General features: G+C 46.3%; 1 protein-coding gene across 4 annotated transcripts; it reads right to left on the bottom strand.

The window, feature by feature from the left end:
- Nucleotides 1-357: 357 nt before the first annotated feature.
- On the bottom strand, nt 358-18,280 carry CSRNP2 (cysteine and serine rich nuclear protein 2). Of its 4 annotated transcripts, none has more exons than XM_037030904.1 (5): nt 15,958-18,280; nt 10,948-11,184; nt 9,638-9,696; nt 5,743-6,039; nt 358-3,694 (listed from the first exon to the last, which is right to left on the bottom strand). In XM_037030904.1, exons 2-5 carry the CDS (start codon nt 11,096-11,098, stop codon nt 2,771-2,773), a joined length of 1,431 nt encoding a protein of 476 aa, XP_036886799.1. In that variant the 5' UTR covers nt 11,099-11,184; nt 15,958-18,280; the 3' UTR covers nt 358-2,770. The 4 variants fall into 4 exon arrangements, with proteins under 4 accessions (XP_036886799.1, XP_036886797.1, XP_036886798.1 ...); XM_037030902.1 differs by having other exon boundaries at nt 9,437-9,696; nt 15,958-18,278; XM_037030903.1 differs by lacking the exon at nt 15,958-18,280 and adding an exon at nt 11,811-12,766 and having other exon boundaries at nt 9,437-9,696.
- Nucleotides 18,281-18,952: the final 672 nt, after the last annotated feature.

Raw genomic sequence — 18,952 nt, 5'->3', positions numbered from 1 at the left:
TAAAGTGTTTAAGAAGAAAATAATGAAATTGAAAATGGGCCCCAAGAGCAGGGACTGCAGACGGGGAGCTCCGGCCGGGCAGGATCAGAGGCTGTCCAGCTGGTGCGGGGCCACAGGCGTGTGATGCGAGGGATGCTCTGGATGCTCCAAAGAGAACGTTCTGTTTTTCCACCATAAAACTCTTCCACTGTTAACACAATTCCCTAACTGACCTAATTAGTTTCATACATGATGCTGGAGAAATATCCTTTTTCTAACAAGTAACTGGATTGTGCCAAGATAAAGAGTAACACACCATTGTTTTGAATATTTCTTTAATATTACATTTAAATATTCTCTTTAAATACAGCATTATCACAATGTAAAGGACCTAAAAGGCAAAAAAAAAAAGTTTTTTTCAGAGAACCAGACAAGCTTTGGATTCACATTGAAAATACAACCTGTATATAGTATACGAGGAGATTGGAAAATAATGAGTTGCAGTAAGAAGTCATTTCTTTTGTCTAGGCCCAGACTGAGCAGGATCGAAGCTGTCTGCTTCTGTGACCAGAGGCCTAGCTTTTCTAGCAACCGTGAGCTCTCATTGTGTCCAACTCAGGTAGCACCAGGAATGAGATAGACCAGGTTGCAGAAAAGGCCCTTTGCTTAACAACATAGTTAATGCTGAATGTTAACACTTAGCATTTAAAAGCTTGGAATCAGTGTGAGTCAGAATTGTGGAGTTAACTAAGGGTTTAGATGAAGAAAACTAGTTTCTTCAGAAAAATCATCATCATTGGGGTTGGCCATGAGTTTAATAAATTAGACTCAAAGTCTTGCTTTGATCCCAAAGTCTAACACATCTCTGAGCAACTGGAAATACTTCCTAGATTAGGAACCCTTCCTAAGGAGGGAATGTTTACAGCTCACCCTCCCCATCCAACACAAACTTTCTGATTCTCCAGAGTCTAATTCCCAATCAAGCTTTGGGCTTGTACTTGAGGGGACCAGTCTAAGGTGCAGGGTGGGGAGGGTTGCAGATCGGTTTGGAATAGCTTCTAGGTCTCAGGTATGTAAGACTCGGCTCTGTCTCATGAGGCCAGAAGATGGGGAGTGTTAAGGACCCATGTACTTAACTCAGAACCCTCCCGGCCAGGAACAGGGGAGGCGGGTGGGTTAAAAGACGTCTGTGTGTTAAGTACAAGGCCTGTCAGGCTCAGTTCAGCGATTTTACAGGGGAAGGGCTGCTGCGATACACACGAAGGCTGCTCCGAGACCGCAGGGTCTGTGTCCCACAAGAAAAGGCTTTATGAGCAAGAGAAGCAGAAACGGTTACCTCCCCCACCATGAAAGGTTTTCCACTTTGTTCTACCCTGGTTAATGAACCGTAACCAGCAAAGCATGTTGTAAAGGATGCTAGAGAAGAGTGTCTTGCTCCCTACTATCTCCATTTTAAAGCAAAGATAACCTTGCTAATGAGTTCAGTGGCGCGCACCCAGGAACAAAAGCTGGACGTGAGAGGGACAGGAGTCGTATGCCGGGGCAGAGGTAAGAACTGGGTTTGAGTCCTACTTGAGACCTCGGAGGGAGGTGGTCAGCAGAACTTGAATTCTTTGGAACGTGGAAGTTGTATGTAGCATTTAAGAATTGATTTGGCTTCCAATTTTTATATATCAAAATGGAGGGGTCTAATAAATATTTGCAGTTCTTGGGGGTGAACTGGAATGGTATAAATCTCCAACCCTGTATATCCAAGAAAGACCACCAGGGTAGATACAGAAAAAGAAAAAACCCCCCCAACTGGTTGGTGACTGTAGATTGCCACATCCTATATTCCTTTAAAGCTCAAATCTCCCAAGTTGGGGGCAGGTGGTGTCTGGGTGAAAGCAAGCTTGGCACAAAGAAGTTGACCTCTTTGCAGGCTGCTGTCTGCTCCTGCTGCCTCCTTTGGATGCACTTAATGCTCCATACACGCCTCCATCGGCCCAGCCTAGAGCGGCCGGAGGGAGCTAGTGTCAGACACACACAGAAGACTCGGGCTCTTCATGCCACGTCCCCAGCCAATCTAGCTCTTGAAGGCAGTTCAAGGGCGGGGTGGGGAGGGGGAGACAGACAGACGAGTTCAACTCTAGTACCTAAGAACATGAGAAACAATTCAAGTTACAAACAGGAATCCCCAGTGTGGGGAACAAGCCAGAGAACACCAAACATGTCAAATATTAACTTATTTACCAAATGGGGGACTGGGGAGGGCGGGGTAAATTTTTATGAATCCTAGAGGTTTTGTACAGAGGCAGAGACCCTTCTACCCCCTCCTCTCCAGGTAACATTTCCAATTGTCGTTACAACACACCAAAATGGGATATTGGAGTAGCCACTGAGAAAAATGAGCTTGCACCTCCCTGGAGCTCGGGAGAGAAGGGGCTTTGCCATGCTGTTCAAATTATGTATTCTGATCCCCACATAAAGAATACCTGCTTGAATTACCTAGATTCTCCTGTGAGATCCTAGTTTTCTTGTTCCAATGACCCAGAAAGCTCAGTACTGGGCCCTGTACAGCCAGCCTCCTCTGCCCCAAGACTATGCCCAGATCAAGCTGGGGCTGGTCTCCTTGGTTCTATTAACCCTTTTAAAAATACTGGTACAAACAATCAGTTCCCACCCATTCCCCAACGACCCCAATAAAATAACATAGGAGCAGCAGCTGCTTCTACAGTTTGTTCTGAAACGGTGTTAGATAAAATAAGGGAATAAATAGAGAAGGGTAAGAGACAGAATCTCCATCTGCATGTCACACTGCCAGAGGAAGTTCCAGAGAAGGATCTTCAGGGGGCCGGTCCTCACCCTGCTGTGAGGTCTTCTCCACCACACAGCTTTCTTCACTGTCCGAGCTGAAGGGGAGGTTTGAGGGGGACCACGAGGGGCGGAAGTCTTCGTTCTCCGGCTCCTCAGGGTTACAATCTTCAGGCATTAGCGCTTCTAGGGTGGATGTTTTCCCAACCTCTGGTTTACAGAGGGCAGCTGGGTCTGTGGGGCTACAAGCCACCAGTGAGGTAACAGGGAGAGAGAAGACACTGAGATCCTTCTCCTTGGGTAAAGAAGGTGGGGCTTCTACTGTACTAGGCTCTCCTTTCACCCCCAGGACTGGCCTCTGCTCCACCTGATAATAGACCAGGGGCCCACTGTTCAAATAGGACGGACTGGTCACTGCTGAAGCAGCTGGGTGGTCCGAGTTCTCGGCAAAACACAGGACCGAGGAGCCTGGGGTCAGCTGAGCCTGGATGAGAATGGGGGTTGTCAGGCCTGGGCACAGCTCTTCGGAGACGGCCAGGGGCTCCTCCAGGATACACACGCCCAGGCTCTCTATGCTGGAGTCCAGGCTGGCACTAGAACCGCTGGAGTCTTCCTCTGCCTTGAGCCGCTCCAGCTCCTCCGCACTCTGCAGGTGCATCACTGCCGTCTCGTTCTCAGCAATGAACTCCTGGAAGTCCTGCGTCTCAGACCCCTGCACCCCAGTCAGGCTGCAGCTGGCGGTGGGTGAGGGCTCCTCCTCTGGGGCGGCCGGGCGGCTCACCTGCCGCTTGCTCTCCAGCTCCAGCTTCATGATGGTGTGGAGGTAATGAGTCCGGACCCGGATTGGATTAAATTCAATGCGCCCAGCCATGTTCCCACAGCCATCCCGGGAGCAGCCACACGGAAAGGACATGCGATCCACCTGAGGAGGGCACAAGGAGGTTGAGGCGAGAAGAGACCAACAGATTTAATAAAGGTGACAAGAGACATTGGCTGGCAAAAACAAGCAGCTGGGATTTGTGGTCTCTTTCTAAGAGACAACCAATTCAAAGCAACATTCAGCGTGAGCTAAGACAGCACCAGCCGGTAGTTACCAAGCCACTTGTGTTTTAATTCCAGTGCAGCTTCATTTTTCTCTCTAGGGCTTTGTTTCCTCTTCTCAACAAAAAGTAGACAGAAGTTATATCAGAGGCCCCTTCCAAGTTCAAAAGTCCAGAGATACCTCTCTGAACACCGACAGTTCTCAAAGCAGAAGACATTTACATGTCTCAGATACTTCAGAAGTTACTGGGTTTACTGAGGAAACCGAAGCCTGGGGCCTGAGCCTCCAACCCTGAGATGACAAGCATGGGAAAGGGAGCGGGGCTTCTGGCTGGTCCAGGGAAATACATTCTGGGGAAACCCTACCAGCTGCATTTCCCCCTGATGGCTGATCGGTCTGGTACTGAGGCAATAACCAAGATAACTTTCACACCAGGGATATCTGGAAAATAGATGCTTTCTATCTCCTGTAAAAAAATTTTTTAAAGATTTTTTTAGAAAGGGAAAAGGAGGGAGAAAGAGAGGGAGAGAAATATCAATGTGTGGTTGCCTGTTGTGCACCTCACACTGGGGACCTGCCCCGCAACCCAGGCTGATGCCAAAGACTGGGAATCACACCATTTGCAGGCTGGCGTGAATTCCATGTAGATAAGAAGTAAAATAATAATAATAAAAGTATTAGAAAAATTATTGGCAACTAAAGCTGCAGAATACCGTCAGCTTTTTCCTTTCTTCTTTTTTTTCGTGGCAGACCAAAAGGAAAATAAGTATTAGATGGCATATAGGTGATAGAGAATATATTTTTTAATTTAAAATTTTTTTTACTGATTTTAGAGAAACAGCAATTTGTTGTTCCATTCATTTATGCATTCATTGGTTGTTTTTCTTTTCTTTTTTTAAAGATTTTATTTATTTCTTGAGACTGGGACAGAGAAGAAGGGAGGGAGAGAAACATCAACGTGTAGTTGCCTCTCACACATGTACCCTGACTGGGAATTGAACCAGCGACCTGCTGGTTTGCAGGCCTATGCTCAATCCACTGAGCCACACCAGCCAGGGCCCTTTTCTCCTTTTTGAGTCCCCCCAAAAAGGAAAAAAGTAGCAAAAAAAATTTTAAACATGAGCAAGCTGGTATATTCAAATACACAGTATCTTCCTATGACGCCTCATTGCTTAGGGACCATCTAATCACCGGGACTGCCCTCAGGTTTGTGGGTAATAGACTGATTCACTGTGGGACTTCAGTCTGAAAAGCAGTATTTGTTTAGATCCAGGATACCTACCCCAAAATAAGAAAAGGTCGGTCAGGAGAAGTTCAACTGTAAGGACTCGGCATCCATATCCTCAGTATACAAGCTCCAGATACATTTCATTCTTCGGGACGGCACTGCTGTTTTCAGTTGAAATGTATCTTCCACGCTGGCCATCCGAGGGCCAGCTGGAGGCTGATGTGTGCTATCTTTCAGGACACTATGAATTTAAGCTCTGCCAGGCCAAGTGTGATCCTGAATGACAGGATCCAAGAACTATTTTGGTTTTTATAAAACTGAAATAGAGGTACTGTGAATAAGTGTCTGCGAGATAAAATCTAAAGGCCTACCTCACTTCTCTGCTTCCTTTTATCTCAACGAACCGGTCATTATTTAGGGAACAGCTACCAAGTGTTACATTTACTAACCCCCATTCCTCCATTTGCTGACAGCTGCTGCTTACTCCCCTGTATAAAATACAGACGAGATAACAGGTGTCTCCGCTGCCGGAGTCCTGTCAGGCTGGTTTTCTTGGTTGGTGGAGGAGGGTTGCGGAACTGGGAGGTGTTCAGTCACAGGACATCTGCCCTTTGATGGGCAGCCTCCCAGGCTCACTGGCACCCACACCACATCCCTGACTCTCGTGCAGATATACCACCTCAGGCCAACTTGGACTGACCTGGCATTTAATCCCAGCTTGGCTACAAGCACACGCTTCTGGGTCACAATACAGTCGACAGTCACAACCACACTCCTCCCGTGACAGGCGGATGGCTCGAAGTTCTTGCTTTTCTTCTGCATCAATGCGGTGGACCCCAGACGCCCTCAACAGGGCCCGTCGCCGTTTGGTGGGGAGAGGCTGCAGGAAGAAGTAATCATCGACCTCCACATTTTCCACATCAATGTCTTCATCGGAAACATCATCCAGTGTCAGGCCATCGGCCTCCACCGACTCCACTGTCCCGTTCTTGGTCAGCTGCCAAGAGACAGGAAGGAAAGGTTAGCCCCTAGGCCCTTATCGGCTGGAGCCTCCTCACAGGCTAGCATGGTTCGGAGCAGCACGATCCAACTGAACTTTCTGCATTGTGAAATACCCGTGCTGCCTAATACAGCAGCCACTGGCATGTGGCTCCTGAGCACTGTAAATGTAGCTAGTGCCACTGAGAAACTAAATTTTAAATTTTATTTGATTTTACTTCAGTATAAATAGCCACATGTGGCTACCATATTGGACAGTGTAGGTCAAGAGGATAAATCTAGACCAGGAAAACAGGAAGCCTCACACCCTTCAATTTGCAGCCCAAAGGACAACAAAACCACATTTTGGAAAGACGGGTACACTGAAGGGTAGTACAAGGCTACCATGCCCTGGTCAATGAGCCTGCATCCCCACACTGTGAACAATTCTCTATTCATACACAGAAGAGCTTCATTTTATTGGGAGGAGAAAAATAAATTATTCATCAAGCCCTTGCTTCCAGCCCACGGCCTAGAAAAAAATGTATGCACGTTCCTTCTCCTTTCTAATCTGTTTTTATTTGACTTCTGAGAAAAGTTGTATGTGAGGTGTGCGGTGCGGTGGCATGTGTGACACTGACTATACTCCCTACAGGCAGATCTGGGCTCTCTGGGCCAGGAGGGACTGACGGCCAGGAAAGGGGATCCTAGCGGAAGGACATGTTGAGGACAATCCATAGCTGGATGCTTTCTGAAAACTTGCTAGACAATTCAAGTAAAGAAAATGAGGCCTTACAATCCCCAGGGCTCTGGAAGCTACTAGCAGGAAGAAAGCCAAGCTACTGGAGGGTTTGGCTTATTTTGTCAGACAGCCACAGAGTAGTGCTGGTAAAGCAACAACTCCTAGGAGAGATGTGATGCAAGAGAGCTGGGTAATGGGCTACACACCTGTTTTGTTCATTTGCTTGTTAGCAGAGAGCTGGTAGAAAAATGAGGAGAGAAAGTGGTCTTTTGAGAATTCCTTAGTCTATTATTTTTCTTCTCTTTTTCTTTTAAAGTTTGTATTTATTTATCTTAGAGAGAGGAAGGGAGGAAGAAAAAGAGGGAGAGAAACACCAATGTGTGGTTGCCTCTCATGCGCCCCTTGTTGGGGACCTGGCCTGCAACCCAGGCATGTGCCCTGATTGGGAATGGAACCAGCAACCCTTTGGTTCTCAGGCTGGTGCTCAATCCACTGAACCACACCAGCCAGGGCTATTTCTATACCAACTACAGGGGCCTTGCCACAGATCTTAGGATTGTCTATTTCACCTGTGTTGGTTTCCTCCCCAATCACTCTCGCTTTTGCTATCCTCTCCAAGAGATTAGAGATGCAATAGAAAGAAACCCACATAGATATAAGAATTGAATATATCATAATAGAGGTGACTTTCATATCATGTCAGTTTTCTAATAATTTAATGGTATTGGGACAACTGAATATTCTTTTTAAAAAAAGGTTAGATCTCCAATTCATACTATTCATAATAATGAATTCCATGTGGATAAAAGGCAAAAAAAACCCTAATAAAAATATCAGAAAAATTATTGGCAACTAAAGCTGCAGAGTACTATCAGCTTTTTCTTTTCTTCTTTTTTTTGTGGCAGCCCAAAAGGAAAATAAATATTAGATGGCATACAGGTGACACAGAATATATTTTTTAATTTAAAAAATTTTTTACTGCCCTGGCTGGTGTAGCTCAGTGGATTGAGCATGGGCCTGCGAACCACACGATCGCGGTTCGATTCCCAGTCAGGGCACATACCTGGGTTGTAGGCCAGTTCCCAGCAAGGGACGCATGAGGAGCAACCATACATTGATGTTTCTCTCCTTCTCTCCTTCCCTTCTCCTCTAAAGATAAATAAATTAATTAATTAAAAAAAATTTTTTTTTACTGATTTGAGAGAGAGAAACATCAATTTGTCGTTCTACTCATTTATGCATTCATTGGTTGTTTCTGGTATGTGTCCTGATTGGGGAATGAACCTGAAACCTTGGCATACTGGGACAATGTTCTAGCAAACTTGGGCTACCTGGCCGGGGCCAGAATATATATGTTTGGGAGCAACTGCCTCCCCTACAGAGTGCTAAAGATAGAAAAAGTTCTAAGAAAAGAGTAAACTGGACTTGGGGAGGGCAAAGGGTTTCCTCTTGACATAGAAAGTTGTATTAGATGCCAGCACAGCTGCTGTACACTAACCTGCTATAAGCAGGAATCCTATACCTTAAGCCTTGGGTTTGTCTCTGGACCTCCTCTGTGGGAGGCCACAGAACACGACAACATTCTGTTTTCACAGGTCATTCATCTACCAGATTTAGGAGAGGGATTCTTCCTGGGGAGAGGAAAGCCTTCACTGCAGATGATGAGAACAGTGTATATTTGCCCAGCTGTTGCTATAGCAGTGGGAAGGGGATGGGGTCAGTGATGGAATTCCTCAGATAGAAGAAAGGGAAGCCTGAATGTCATTCCAGTTAGAACAGGTGTAAGGCTTTAGGAGCAGGCTGAGGGAAGCAGACACAGAGCTCACTGAGGGGGAGAGGGAGAGATCTAGTTAACCTGCATCCTCTGCCACCAGTCCTCCAACCCTACGACACTGTGGTTGTCTCAGTAGGATTTCACCCACAACCCTGGAAACAACGCAGCCACCATTTTAATATGGGCCCACCAGAAACTTGGCCAGGCCTAAAGCAGTGTTCTCCCAATTTGGAACTAAACACTCTGCAGGGAATTTTTGCAGACTGGTGGAAACCACAGCTGTAGAGTGCCAAGCAGTGCTAAGAGAGCAAACTGGTAGCTATATAGCGCCATCTGAGATGGGCCTCTTCCAGGCCTGCTCTCCTCGAGCACTTCAGCCGGTGCTGCACCAGCAGCAGGGGCAGGTTATACAATCGAAATAGCCATTCGGTAACGCTGTTGTTCATACCCAAAGTCTATCACCTAGAGATGACCGGGGTTACAGAAACAGTAGGATCCTTTCAGACAATGAAAACAATCCAAACCGACATTTCAGAACCCTGTGCATGCGGGCAACAGATAACCAACTGACAAGGAACCAAAACACTGCCCTTCCTCGGGTTCTGGTGGGGCAAACTTGAATGCCTTCAGGTACTCACATTTTAAACCTTTAAAAAACAATGAGGGGGCAAGGGTAGGGAATTCTAGAGAAGTCATTTTGCTATCTCTGGTAGATTTCCCACTAGATACAAAGGAAGGGGGTCTCAGACTGAGATTTGATTCCAAATCTGAGGCTCTTCTCTAGAAAGATCTGGATGCCAAGGGCAACAGTCAAAAAAAAAAAAAAAATCAATAGACCTAAATGGTTTCCCACTCTATTTTGGCACAAGGAAAGTACCAGACCCCAGATCCCCAAGGCACCTTCATCTTCTTGGCATGGAGTTTCTCCTCCTTCAGGTGCTCACGAAGAATCTCCCGATGGTTCACCTCCTGCTCCTGAGCAAACTCACAGAGCGTGTAGCTGCGTACAGAATTATGACGCTGAGCCATGCCCAGAGAGCTACCACCCTGGCTGGGCACGCTGGTGAAACCCTGGCGCCGGGCAAAGTAGTACACAGTCACCTGGTCGAAGCGTACATTCTTCCTCCGCAGCTGCTTCTGTCGCTTCAGGATGGAGGTGGCTACAAAGGGAGCACAGAGCGCTTTTACTGACCCAGAGATGGTCTGTCTGGGGACCTCATTATTTCCCATCCACCTAGGCTCTCAACTCTCCTCCAAAGGTCCTCCCTGTACCCAGAGACATTTCTGATTTTCAAGTCATAAATGCAGAGCTAGAAGGGGCCGTGGGCATCAGCTAGTCCACAGCGCTGCCTCCAGAATGACTGTGCCCAAACAGACCGCAAAATCTATTTTTAGACATCAGCTGGGAAGAGGATTTCTAGGTGATCTTCTCAGGATAAAACAACCTATATAACTTTACTGTCCCCCAAAGCAGCTACCAGCCACATACATCGATTTAAAGAAAAGTCAATTAAAATGAAGTAACACCTACAACTCAGCTCCGCAGTTACACTAATTCTCAATTCAGGTGCTCAACACTACACACAGCTAATGGCTACCATAGTGGGCAGTGCAGACACAGAACACTTCTTTCATAACAGAAAATTCTATTAGACAATGTTGTATAATGATGCAGCAAACTTCTGTAACAGGCTAGTATGTGTTTTAGGCTTTAAATTTTTTTAAATTTATGTTTCGAGAGAGAGGAAAGGAGGGAATCAAATCAGCGACCTTTCTGTTCACAGGCACTTAATCCACTGAGCCGCACCAGCCAGGGTTAGGTTTTGCAGGTCGTCAGGGCTCTGTTTCAACTACTCAACTCAGCCATTGTATCACGAAAACAATCAGACAACGGGTGTGGCTGTGTTCCAATAAAACTTTATTTACAAAAGTAGGCACTGAGCCAGATTTGGCCCACAGGCAACCCCTGATCTATAGTATCAGAAGTTCTTTCCAAGAAACTAATTGAGCCATGAGAACAAAGAAACGTGGAGTTGCCCTAGGCAGTAAGGATTTATGTCCTGCTAGAGCTACAGGATCATGGAACTCTCCGGGACTTTGGTGGGGAAGGGTGGAATCCTGCACTCCTCTCCCCCTTCAATTTAATTCAGCCCATTCCGGGGACCCACAAACCAAGCACAAGTAAAACGAGCTAGAATAAATCAGACTTAAGTCTGCAATACTAGAGCAATGAGGTCCTCCAAAGAGCAAGCCTGAGGTAAGATTGGGAAAGATTATGACTAAGGGAACCCCCCCAGGCTGGTTAGCAGCAGCAGTCTCAAGAGCGGCAATGGGCTCTGAGGCTTGGGGACTGGATGCAGGGAGTGGGTGGATGCAGGGAGTGGGGTGGGGTGGGGGAGCGGCTCACTCACGTGCGAAGCTGGCAGTTGTAGGAGGATTGAGGCTGTCGCAGCTGTCAGCACTGTCACTGCTGGAGATTTCATCATCTGAGTTGGACACTGATGAGCCCACATCCACATCATCAAACTTCCTCTTGAGACCCGAGCCCGTGAATGCATCCATTGGTTTCAAAGGGGTTTCCTTGGGGAGCCCACCGTGTTGGCCCCAGAGCCCCCGCTCACCACCAGCTAGCCAGGTGCATTAGGATTCTGCCCAGGGGAAAAGAGGAATCAGCATTCTTGTCCTAAGACAGACCCCTCCCAAGTCTATAAGTCAAGCCTCTGGCTGAAGACAGAAAGCATCTGAGCTAGCATGATGTCTGGGCTCTCCAGATTGGGTCATTTCTCTCCTGATTCCCGCCAACATTCTCCTACTTCTGTTCCCTCCCCCTCGGCCCCCACCAGCTTCAGTCACTCTCGGAATAATGAGATGAGGAACCGCAGCACCTTTCCCAGTGGAGTGAAGGCCCTTGGTTCCCAGCCAGCTGGGCTCCAGGCTTCATTAGCTGGGGCCTAACAGGAGCTGCTCCCCCAATCACTCAGCAGAGCTCTCCAAGGGGCCAGCAGGAGGGACTGGGGATCAACAGCAGAATTCGGCAGTGCCCAAACCTAGGCTACATCCAATTATTTTTCCTACTGAAGGTATCTCCTGGCATTTCCCAAAGTGTACATATGGAATAAACTTATTCAATGGATATTAATAGCTTTTACATGGAAATAGGACTGCCGTGTTAAAATAGTTTAGAAAACTGCTTATGGGAGGACCTCTTGGAGGCTTTTAGTATGCTAATGAGCACAGGGAAGAGTGGGAGAAAATGGAACACTGCTTCACACACCTGATTAGGGACCCCTTTGTTTTCCAGAGTATTTTAGGGGGCAAATGATCCTTGGAACACACTTTGGGAAATACTGCTCGAGGCTCTCAGTTTCAAAGTACAGGGGCAGCCAGGGAAACGCTTTACCCAGATCTTCACAGGTATAAAGTGTCTCTCCAGGCTCCTAAAAAGGTCAAATTTGGTTCTAAAGAATGGACTGAAGATTAGAATCTGCACTGGCTTCAAAACCCAGAATCTTTCCCAATCTCATACTGCTCCATAAAACAGGGTTCTGCTGGTCTAGCATCCTCCTCCGTGCAAGGAAAACTTAGCTTTCCCACCTCTGCCCTCTGCGAAGAAACCAGCAAGGGGTAAACAACAGCAAAAGAAATGACGATTTACTCTGGTTACATCTATATGGCAGGTGGTGTCTCTAACGAGCTGTCACACAACCAAGGAGTCTGGATACACATCTCTCCTCTGTCTTTGGATGTAAGTTCCCAAGGAGGTAAATCTGCTCGACAGAAACGCTGTCAGAGCCAGAGCCACGTGTGATGATAGAGGCCTCCCTGCTCTGCCTCAGTAATGCCCGAATCTCCCCAGACTATGATCTCACTAGTTGCTAATTATGCAGCAGGAATAACGACACTGCCCAGAAAGACAGGGCCGCATTACTGCAGAGCAGCAGCTACCCAGAATATACTGTGGTGTCAAGAGACGCCTGCTACAGAGCTGTTTTCTGGACTATGCCTTTTAGATGCAATTTGCCTGCTCTTGGACAAGCTCTGCACAGTGAACCAGATCTAATAAGTATTTTAGAAATGACATTTCCGAATCTATCTATCTATCTAGACCTCATCAAAATCCTTTTTTAAGTCACAAGAGGAATCTAAGAAACCCTGGCTATATAGGTCTCAGACAAGCGCATTCCTGAAATAAATGTGGCCAGGGAGGGAAAAAAAAAGTAATCAAGCACTTGAAAGAATCATAATTAAATTGAAAAAATAAGTCCAAAGTATCATTTTTTATTTTTTAAAACCATAAAAAGTATTTTTCAATTACAGTTGACATACATTATTGTATTAGTTTTCAATTCTGTTTTTCAGGTTACTGATCTTGCCGTCAGAGGTCACATTCCTAGGACATGGTAAGAATGGAGACAGCCAAGGTCTTTTTATGGGTTAAGAATACTGCTGTGTTTAAAGATAGCTATTAACAAATTTCTCATTCCATTCTATTATGGGAGGGGGGAGGAACCTTTGCAATTAAGTACTTATATGGGTGGGATTAATAAAAAAGAGAACAATGTTGACCACTGAATTTAATTCTTCTTCCCCACTTAAAAACCTTATCAACCACATGAAAACTCAAACTGAGCTCCAAATACTGCTTCCTCAGAAAGGGTGCAAGTCCAGCTTTAGTTTTAACTGAGATCCAGGAGGTGTTGCTACCAGGAAAGTGGTCTTTTCCTCAGCCTGGAATTACTCAGGGATTTATGACTGGAAGCAAACACGCCCTTCTGGTTCTTCCCTGGGTATCTCTTTGCTTCTGGCAGTGTGGATTACCTTTGAATATTTCTCTTCAAGCCCTACTTGACATTGGCTTTGGTCCAGTCATCTTTACTATCAAACTTCTCCCCTGTTCTCACCCAGTTGCCCTCAGGGCTATCATTTTTGTTAGGTTAATCTCTGTGCACTCCGGTGCAGCAAGGACTGTGGGCTGCTAGTCCCGTTCCGCTTTGCCTTTTTATCTACTTCTCCCCTTCTACTTCTGGAATAGTGGTTTCTGGGAAGCGATAGGAGGTAGATAGGGAGGAGGTAGATAGAAGGTAGATAGGGAAGAAAAGATAGAAAGATGTGAAACAAAGGAGAAAAATATTTTCTTTAAAATGCCTGAGAATAATAATCTATGGCTATATGTGTAAATAACATGTGTGTTGACTTAGCTTTTTTCACCTTATGCAGGATCTGTTACCATCATATTCTCTGACATTAACTCCATTATTTAAAAAAAAAAAATCCACTGATTCTGTCCTGACAACCAATATAAGTTTAAATTCCACCCAGCTCTCCTTGTCCAACTCTCTGGTGTGAACCTGACTTATTCACTGGGCACCAAGAACAAATCTCCCGTGCACTTCCGCAGTGGCCTGTGGAGATCTTGCTTTGCAAGAGCAACAGCTAGAATAGGTTCCACCTTTTCCAATTTATCAAATCAGTCTCCTTTCAAACCACAATCAGCAACCAGTCATTCCCACCTCTCACCTGGCAGAGGATCAATGCATGTGTTCAAGAAACACTTACAGGTTATACTCCCACCACTTGACCCCATACAGAAATAATCAAGGTGAAACTGGCAACGCAGGCCATAACTGACAGTTAACTGTCAAAATGAGCAACTCAAACAACAGATGCTTTTGAGAAAATAATGCAACCTCTATACAAGCTTTTAAATGCCAGTGAAATGAAAGGTCAACTGACACTTTCTGGCTACATGCTTTCCGGTCTTTTCTCAAATGTTTCTAGCTGAACATTTCCCAAAGGTATTCACAGTATGTAGAGGGTATTAGGCTAGCACCAAACAAAATAGATCTACGCATATGTGCATTTTAGTACTAGATCTAAGCCTTTTCAGGCATGATGATTCCTTTAACAAACCCCCCAAACCAGAATGCGACCCTGCCAAATTTTGTGGATGCAAAATATATTTGCAAAGTTTAGGTAATAAAAGCCTCTCTCCTAAACCAATGCAAAGTAAGACAAAGTATACATCTCACAGGAGAAAGCCTCTCCACTCAACTGGAACCCAACCTTCTGCTAAGGGTCAAGGGACCAAAATCTCTATTCGGCTCACAAGGGCTACCATCTGTAGCTAGGTCAGAGGAAGGAAAGCTTTCTAAGTGTCATGATCAACCTGAATAAGATGACCTGTCCTATTTCTCCTTTTACGATATATTGTGGTTAATTCTTAAATACTATGAGTTTCATAGCTCTGTGTGTTCATTACCAGGATCATGAACTTTTAAAGCACTCAAGTGAAAACACCCTTTAAACTAGGTATGTCTAAGAAGTCCCCCTCCAACACTCCCTGGTGTTCACCGGTTCACTGACAGAAGGTTAGAATTTGGCTTCCTGTGCCTAAAGTGCCATCATAAGGAGGACACAGGCAAGATCTCTGTGGAAGAACTGGAACATGATGCTGGAGGGACCATTAACTCTCAAGGATATCCAGTCATTTATAACTCTGGGACACACCAGCATCCTCCTGGCTTTGGAGATGTGCAAGACGAAAAGTCAGGGCAGAACAGGGAAATTTGAATTAACCGTGGGTTTACCTTGAACTGAAAACTGTAGGACAAGGGGACACTGTGTCTCTTGGGGATAACTTCTAACATTTCATACGGAAGAACGATTTGTGTGACACAATGCCACTCTAACCCCCCCCTAAAACGATGAATCAAGACCACAGCACTGAAAGGGATGAATGGCAGTCAGCTGCGTGTTTGGGCCTGTGAAAGGGATCAAGATAGCAACCAGGGCAAGTGATGCTTTCATTTCATTTGATTTCATTTCACACAACGCCAGAAAAATCGGAGACACATCAGGAACCTGAGCTGAAAGGACATGTCAAGTCACTAGTTCCCCTTAATGAAACCATCGCTGAATCCTTCGGCTCCGGGCCCATTTCTTTCTGATTCCTGTTAACCTTCCCGCTCATTCTTATCTTCTGCAGCCCCTACCCAGTCTTCCCATCCCTTCCTGCCTGCTACTCAAAAATTCCCAACCACTCCTCCCACATTTTCCTCTATTCCCCCTCCCCTTCCTGCACTTCCCTCCATCCTACATCTTCTCCACTCCATTCCGAACTTAGCCCTCATCCGCAATCGTGCCGGCTTCCAAGCCGCCCATCGGTCTCCCTCGGGCTGCCCCCGGAGTCCGGGCCCGCGATCTCTGTGCCGCTCGCTCCCACGCCTCTCCCTACTCTTTCCCCTTCCCAACGGCGCCTTAGCTCCCCGCCCCCGACCACTCTCGTCCGAGCCACCAGCATTTCTGACCCCTCCATCCGCCTGCTCTGGGGTAACCACTCCTCCACCGCCTTCTGAGGGCCGACCCCCAGAAAGGACAAGGCGGCACCCTCCCCCCCTTCCCCGCACCCCCAGGCCCATTACCGGCCCCGCCGCAGTTGCCTCTTCCCGTGATGGTCTCTGCCACCCCCGCTGCCGCCGCCGCCGCCCTAGCCCTCTGGTGAGGAAGAAGGACAGCGCGAGTCCCGGGACTGCAGCGACGGTCCGGTCCGGGAGTTCCCAGGGCCGCAGGACAGGGAGGAGGGCGGGTGGGCAGGTCGGCCGGCAGGCGGCGGGCGGCGAAGGGTGGACGGCTCTGGCAACTCGGGAGCCCTCGGCAGCAGCCGCCCAGAACCGCCCCGGCTCCGGCTAACAATAGGCTGTGGCCGCAGAGCCCTGGCTCTTATAGGCGCCGGCACGTCTTGACCAAGGCCCGAGGCAAGCTGGGAAATGGAGTCTACGTCCAGGCCCCACGCTCCGCGGCATGATGGGAGTTGGAGGGGGTGACCCGAGCAAAGCCGAAACTCTCCGAGCTAACCGGCACAGGAGGCGGCGTCTGTGCTGCAGCGGACACTGGGAAAGCGAGTTAGGCGAGGCTGCACCCTTTCGAAGAGGGAAGACACTCAGCTACAGAGCTTCAATGACTAAACGAATTCTCCGTCTAAAACTACCCCTTTCCTTTTGACAGGACCAGATTCCCATGCCTACAAAAGAACATAACCCTCCTTTGTTCGTTCATGGAATATCTTAGTCTTAAGCAGCATAACCTGCCCAAGATACGGAGGAGAAAATAGAAGCAATATACTGAGTTATCTCAATATGTATTGACGGATCTTCTTTCAAAAATTATTTTTACATGATCATTGATCTTCACAACTTTGCAACCCACCTTTAAGATGGTATAAACGAAGACTCTGAAGTTATCTCTTATTTGACGTGGTTTCCCATTCATTTAGAATAGTTCATGTCTCTTCCTTAAAAGGCCCTACAAGAGATAGGCACCACCTCTGCCCCCAGCACCCCCAGTCCTATGTCTTCTTGTTTCCACTTTCTCTTACCCTTACTGGTCTGGAACTCTGCCTCTGGCCCACTGGCCTCCTTGCAGTTCCTTCAACAGGACAATCATACTCTCATCTCAGGGCCTTTTGCCTGGAACACCATTTCACCAACTAGCCACATACACACGCCCTCACTTAATATTTGCTCAAATGCCCCTTTATCAAAGTCCTTCTCTAACCATATTTCTAAAACAGTGCTTCTCCTGCCCTAGCCCAGTGGCTCAGTTTGTTGGAGCACCGTCCTGTCCCCTGAAAGGTTGCAGGCTTGATTCTGTCAGGGCACATGCCTACCTTGTGACTTTCATCCCCCTGTGGGGGTGCTTAGGGGAGGCAACCTAGGGATGACATGGATGTTTCTCCTCCTTTCCCCTCCCCTTTCTCTAAAAACCAATAAAAATATCATTGGGTGAGGATTATAAATAAACAACCAAATAAAACAGTGCTTTCCCTTAGTCACTATCCTCCTGCCTTGCATTTCTGAGCATTTACCACCTACATATATTTATGTTTTCCACTCTCCCCTCACTTGACTAAATTTCATGAAAGGAATTGTTCTGTTTACTGTATAGTCAGTACCCACTACAAAGCCTGGTATTTAACATTAAGGAGCTTAGTCGATATTTACTACATATTGAATTGATCGATGGCAGGACTTAGGTTAGGCTGGTTCCAAAGCCCAACTTTCCACTGCAACCAAGAACCATGAAGCCAGATCTAGAGGTTGGGTGGCTTGGAAAAAATGCCACAAATTCCATTTCTCCCCCCAGGTGACATTAGAGAATCTAAGTGGCTAAGAAACAATACTGCAAAATGAAACAGCAGATCACAGAAAAGCAGTCCTCAGGGTACCAGGTACTGGTCATCTTCCTACTGTGGAAATTTAGCCTGAAAGCAAACGCCAGCTCCCCATGCTCACTGGTAGTGTGACCCTTAACAAGGAATGTCACTTCCCTGTGCCACAGCTCCTGCATCTGGAAAATGAAGAAGACAGTATAGCTCTTACAGGGTTTTGTGAAGATTAAGTAGTTAACAAAGTATCAAATGTTTATAACAGTCAGTGCTATGTAAATGTTCATGATTCTGTTCTCCCTGGACATAGAAGACAAAAAGGAAGAGATGGCCCCAGACCACTCTGTGATTCAGAGGGATAAGGAACAGAAAACAGTCCAAAAGTCATGTGGGGAGGCTAAAAAAGGTTTCATAGGCTCACACATCCAGAGTTTGAGCAGTCACGGACATTTATTGGGGTACCATCTGCCTCAGTGCCCCAACTTTGCTGGTTAATGATACCAAACTTGATGACAACCAAAGCAAAGTTATTCTTTAAGATAGCAGAGTCCAATTTGGCATTAAGCTCTAGACCAGTCAAAATACTACCTGACTGCCCTGGCCAGTGTGGCTCAGATGGTTAGAGCACTGTCCTACAAAGCAAAAGGCTGCCAGTTCCATTCCTAGTCAGGGCACATGCCTGGGTTGTAGCCTATCATGGGTGAGAGGCAACCGATCAATGTTTCTCCCCCTCTTCCCTCTCTCTAAAAATAAATAAATAAAATCTTAATTGCAGGCTGGTTCCCTGCAGGCCAACTCTCAGCAGGGGACGCATGAAAGGCAACCATACATTGATGTTTCTCTCCCTCTCCTTCCTTTCTAAAAATAAATAAATAATCTTAAAAAAAAAAAGACATCTCCAAATTAAAAAAAAATTAATAATGTTATCCTTGGATGAGGATTTTCAATGAGCAATAACTGCACCTCAGATAAACCTCATTGGCTATAGCTCAGCTGAGGATTCTTTTTTTAATATAAAATAAGGCCTGTGCACCTTATATTATGCAAATATACAAAAACACAGATTCACCTAATAGGTAAATGGGTTATTACTCATGTCCCAAAAGATCCCACACAGTACAAAATAGTATAATAATGCAATAAATAATGCACTAATATTTTTAAATAGCAAGTTCCCTTATAATTGACATTAATCCAATTGAAAATTTTAATTCAGGTATAACCTTTAAATCTCTGAATTGGAGAAGGCAAAT

This window comes from Sturnira hondurensis, unplaced genomic scaffold (genome assembly GCF_014824575.4).
Source record: "Sturnira hondurensis isolate 20B ecotype Veracruz unplaced genomic scaffold, ASM1482457v3 Scaffold0020903, whole genome shotgun sequence".
NCBI classification, from domain to species: Eukaryota; Metazoa; Chordata; class Mammalia; order Chiroptera; family Phyllostomidae; genus Sturnira; species Sturnira hondurensis.
The sequence above is the reverse complement of the archived record's forward strand: the minus strand, read 5'-3'. Positions and strand labels throughout refer to the sequence as shown.